Source organism: Galeopterus variegatus, unplaced genomic scaffold, assembly GCF_000696425.1.
Source record: "Galeopterus variegatus unplaced genomic scaffold, G_variegatus-3.0.2 Scaffold7664, whole genome shotgun sequence".
Taxonomy (NCBI): domain Eukaryota; kingdom Metazoa; phylum Chordata; class Mammalia; order Dermoptera; family Cynocephalidae; genus Galeopterus; species Galeopterus variegatus.
Genome location: NW_007733775.1, coordinates 97232 through 102320, shown reverse-complemented (window position 1 = coordinate 102320; position 5089 = coordinate 97232). Strand labels below are relative to the sequence as shown.

Sequence of the window (5089 nt, the reverse complement as noted above, 5' to 3'; positions counted from 1 at the left end):
AGAAGAGCAGTTTCAGGGGAGTGTTGGTGATGGAAATGGGTACATGAGAGAATGGGAAGACAGGAGGAAGTAGAAACGGTAAACATACACCATCGTTTTTAAGAGTTTTTCTGTAAAGGGAAGCAGAGAAATGGGTAGTAGCTGAAGAAACATGTGGGTTCAGGAAAGGCTTTTTATTGAAGTTGCAAGATATCACAGCAGGCATGAACGCTGATGGAGTGACCCAGTAAAAAGAAAAGCCCTTACATATGCAATCCAGTCCACCAGTATTGGAGTGAACAAGGACAGTTCATCTCTTGTAATGATGGTAAGGCAGAATGTGTGGGCACAGACTCTGGGGTGCTGGTAGCTCTGGTGAGGAGAGCATGCTGAAGTTCTCTTCTGATTCTGATATTTAAGTCAAACAAGAAGCAAGAGAGTTGAGAGTATGGGCAAGGAAATGACTATAATGATATAATGTGAAAGATGGGTGAGGACTGGTGGTGAGTAACAAGACAGTGGGCTGGCCAAATGGTTTGAGGTCCCTGGGGGGGTCAAAGGTTAGTATTGGGGGGCTAGAGGAAGCAAACAGGAAAGATACGGTGGTTTAGAACAAGATTCTTGAAACTGAGATTTGTGGGAGGGATATCCTTCCGGGAAGGACAAGTTCTAGGATATGACTAAAGTGGACTGTTAGAAGTAGGGAAGCCAAGAAACTAAGTGGCAGATTATTGAGTGGCTATGAAGATCATAAAGAATTATGGCAGAAATGATAGTCTATATGCTAATAAAAATGATATGGAGAGACATCTGTATATGCTGGGATGATCTCATCAGGTTCTGCACATTCTGCGCAGACAAGAGGAAAGAACCATCCAGAAGGGGCAATGAAGAGTGAGTGGGACACCTACCCCACCTGCAGGCCCAGCGGTACTGGGGATGTGGGAGAAAAAGCCTCCATCATTTGACGTGTCTACAGAGGACACAGAGTCCTCAGTGGACAGCCAGGTGTCAGTCAGAACCAGAGGGTACCTAATGGAAAGAAAGAAAATGTTCTTCAGGAGAGAGAAACTTCCACCAGCACTAAATTCTAGGGGGATTTCATGATCACCCATGCAGGTGCAGTAAATAGCAAAAGGTTAATGGTTTAAATGGCAATTTTGTTAAAGTTAATAATGGTAAGAGAACTAATTTTTATTAAGATCTTAAAATGTGCAAACACTGTGCTCCTCCTCCCCCATGGTCTGTGTCGAACATTATAATCTAACCTAAATTGTCTTTAAATGTCTTTATTTTACCTTAGAACCTTTCCTAGCCATGACATTTGTGGGCACAGGCTGAAGTAGAGAGGTATTTTGGTATACTTATAACAACCAAGATTTATAGGACTCAGTTTTCCTTATTTGTTATGACATGTAGGGAGAACAATTTATAGTAAACACAAAAAATATCTAATATCCCCATTTTTAATCTTCATTTTTAGTGGCATTGTTCTAGCCGAGGTTGAGCTGTCTGTGCACTGCTCTGGGAACTGAGCTCCAAAACTGGATCAAGTTGGATATTGGGACCGCTTACGGTGTGAGTCATCATTACATTCCCTCCAAATGAGGTCTGCTCTGCTACTTCTTACCTGCTTTAACTGACCTCCTTTGCTGGTGGTCACATTTAGGGAGACATTTCTTACTCTTGGTATTAGCAGGGCAAATTCACAGTAAGAAAAAATTTTATTGAGCACTGCCTTTAGATATTTTTGATCACTTACTTTTGACTTCTCTGAAAAACGTGTTTATATCATGATAAAGGTGTCATTTCAAATTTGTGGTTGGTTATTTAAATTTATTAAATACAAACTGTTGTAAAAACCACTGGCAATTTGGAAAAAATAAACTAACCATATCTCTCTCCTTTTACTAAAATAAATTTGTACTAAAATTTAAATAAAATAAAGAAAATCATGCTCGGTACGTAGTAACTAAAGGCAGCTCCTTCCTCTACTCCCAACTCCAAGCTATTTACTTGCGCTGAGCCTACAGACGCTCAGACCCAGAGGCAACTGGTGCTAAGAGAAACCCTGGGCTCTGCTGTGGTCCCAGAAGACGGAACTAGTATGGGATCTCCTTGTTGTGGGTTGGGAGAACAGCACTGGAGCCCTGGGGAAGAACCAGTGGAACCAGGGAAGGTCTTGGTTTTCAGAGATCTGTGGGCCCGAAGGAACCCAGTGAGCAGAAGTTTCGTCCAGGTATCTCAGCAGGGCTGACAGATCCTCCTTACACTGCCGAGCCCTAGCGTGCCAGAGATGCATTTGTCTTTTACTATTGATAGGATTCTGGCCATTAAATAACCACACTTTAGCCCCTGGGAGCCAAAAAAGAAAAATAATGGCACATCTAAGGGGAGGAGATCCCTTAGTAGCTAGAGAGTAAAAAGGTGGAACAATCAGAATACATACCTAGTGAAAGAGTACTGTTCACTGCTGGAGAGGCAGATAAATATTTGAATAAAAGAAGAGCTTTTAGAGATATTCAAATGTAACACATACACCTTTCTGAACTTAAAAAACCATGATGTATAAACTAAAAATATCAATAAATGAATTGAAATAGAGTATATCTTTATGATGCTTATAACTTGGAAGATAATGTTCCAAGAATAACTCATAATGCAGAGCCAAAGTACAAAGAGATGGAAACCATGTGAGAGAGAATAAGAGACTTGGAAGATAGAACCAGGAAGCTTAACATGTTTATAACAGGAATTTCAGAAATAGAGAAAAAAGAGTTGTTTAAAGTTAAATTTGTTAATCAGTTGAGGCAATAATAATTAAATAAATAATATAAGACAGGGTGCCTGTGCTGGAGAAATAATGACAATAATAAATAATAATTTTCATAATTATATATTCCAAATAATAATTATTATAACTTTATTATTACTGTAACAATGGCTAATACTTATATACTTTCTATATACCACGCACTGTTTTAATCACTTTATTAATGCTAATTCATTTAATCCTGACATGATCCTATGATATATGATTACTATTTTCATCTTGCAAATGAGAAACCAAGGGACAGAGATGTTATGTATCTTGCCCAAAGTTTCCCAGCCAGTAAGTGGTGAAGCCAGAATTGGAACCCAGGCAGTCAGACTCACCAAACTTTGGGCTCAATAGAAAAAATACATATATAAGCACATTCTGGTAATATTCCTGAACTTTAAGATTAAAGAGAAAAATCTTACAAGCTTCCAAGAAAAAAGAACAAAGCAGCTATAAAGGAAAAAATGCACACTGGCACGGCCAGAAGCTTAAACACAATGAAACAGCACCTACAAGACCTCCAAGAGAAAACTCAAGAATCTCATACCCAGCCAAGATGGGTATACCCTGGATGAAAGGAAGAAATTTGAAGACATAAAGGAATTCAGACAGCATATTATTCAAATAACACACCTGAGGAAAATACGTAAGAAAAGACGTTAACCAAGCAGCAAATAAACCAGAGCAGAGACCTCAAATGGGGAAAGATAAAAAGAACAAAAATGGTAAGGAGCAATACTCCTTGCAATATATATTTGCATGTGTATACAAAAATGTGTGTGTGTTACACATGATTCCATCTTGACTGTACAGGATAGGCTGTGTCATGAAAGCTAAGAACTTCTGAAGCAGAAGAGGCGTACTTTAAGGGAAGTTCTAATAGGAACTTCAAAAGTTCACGGAAAGATTCATAGTATCTTTAATTCTATTTTTCCACAAACTTTGAAATATCCTCTTAGCAATTTAGTTCAATCTAGCAGTTATGGGTGGGAGAGAAGGTGGTGAAATGTGTCAAAATGTCTCACTGTAGGGAGAGGTAAAGGTAGGGAGAAGAGAAAAAAGTGCTGTAAAGATCTCATGAGAGGGAGGACAGGCAAGTTGGGGAAAATAGAGTCTTGATAAAAACAGTGTGTCTTGGCAGAGGAAACAGTTGACATCCTGTTTTAAAGTAATAGCAGGGTCACAGGTATTTAATTAAAAGAGCTTAGAAAAGGAACTTAATGGAACAGAACAATAAAGTAANAAATAAACCAGAGCAGAGACCTCAAATGGGGAAAGATAAAAAGAACAAAAATGGTAAGGAGAGATACTCCTTGCAATATATATTTGCGTGTATACAAAAATGTGTGTGTGTTACACATGATTCCATCTTGACTGTACAGGATAGGCTGTGTCATGAAAGCTAAAAACTTCTGAAGCAGAAGAGGCGTACTTTAAGGGAAGTTCTAATAGGAACTTCAAAAGTTCACGGAAAGATTCATAGTATCTTTAATTCTATTTTTCCACAAACTTTGAAATATCCTCTTAGGTAAGCAATTTAGTTCAATCTAGCAGTTGGGGGTGGGAGAGAAGGTGGTGAAATGTGTCAAAATGTCTCACTGTAGAGAGAGGTAAAGGTAGGGAGAAGAGAAAAAAGTGCTGTAAAGATCTCATGAGAGGGAGGACGGGCAAGTTGGGGAAAATAGAGTCTTGATAAAAACAGTGTGTCTTGGCAGAGGAAACAGTTGACATCCTGTTTTAAAGTAATAGCAGGGTCACAGGTATTTAATTAAAAGAGCTTAGAAAAGGAACTTAATGGAACAGAACAATAAAGTAAAATCTCCACCCTCAGGGAGACAATGGAATGATTAGCAAGTAAGTTGATCAATCTAGTGAGCACAAAAAAAGTAAAGTGTAAGAAGTTATGAACGAAGTAAAAATAGAAAGAATACAATCAAGTGTACCTGTCATAACACTTACTGAATTCTCTCATTGAGAGACAGAGACCATCAGAGTGGGATAAAAATGGCTTTGTGTTTGTAAGAAAATACTTAAAGTTGAAAATAAAGCAGTGGCAAAGAAATGTTAGGTAAATGCAAATAAAAAGAAATAAGTAAAAATATTAAGATGGTGAAATTTAAGTTTAAACTCACTAATCAAGATAAAGAAGACTTCAGGTAACTATGAAAAGGTATAATTCATGATGAAGCAGTAACAGTCGTACGTGTGTATATACCAAAGCGCATAAGAGCTGAATAATGCAACTGACAAAAATGCAAATACTTAAAAAATACAATGAGATTTCAAAAT

General features: G+C 37.9%; 1 protein-coding gene across 1 annotated transcript in view; it reads right to left on the bottom strand.

The window, feature by feature from the left end:
- Positions 1-5089, bottom strand: part of LOC103607733 (THUMP domain-containing protein 2-like) — a 21098-nt gene that overhangs the window by 2441 nt on the left and 13568 nt on the right. Inside the window, exon 5 of the mRNA XM_008592204.1 lies at positions 891-1011. Within this exon, the coding sequence (XP_008590426.1) occupies positions 891-1011 (121 nt within the window). The remainder of the gene's footprint in view (positions 1-890; positions 1012-5089) is intronic.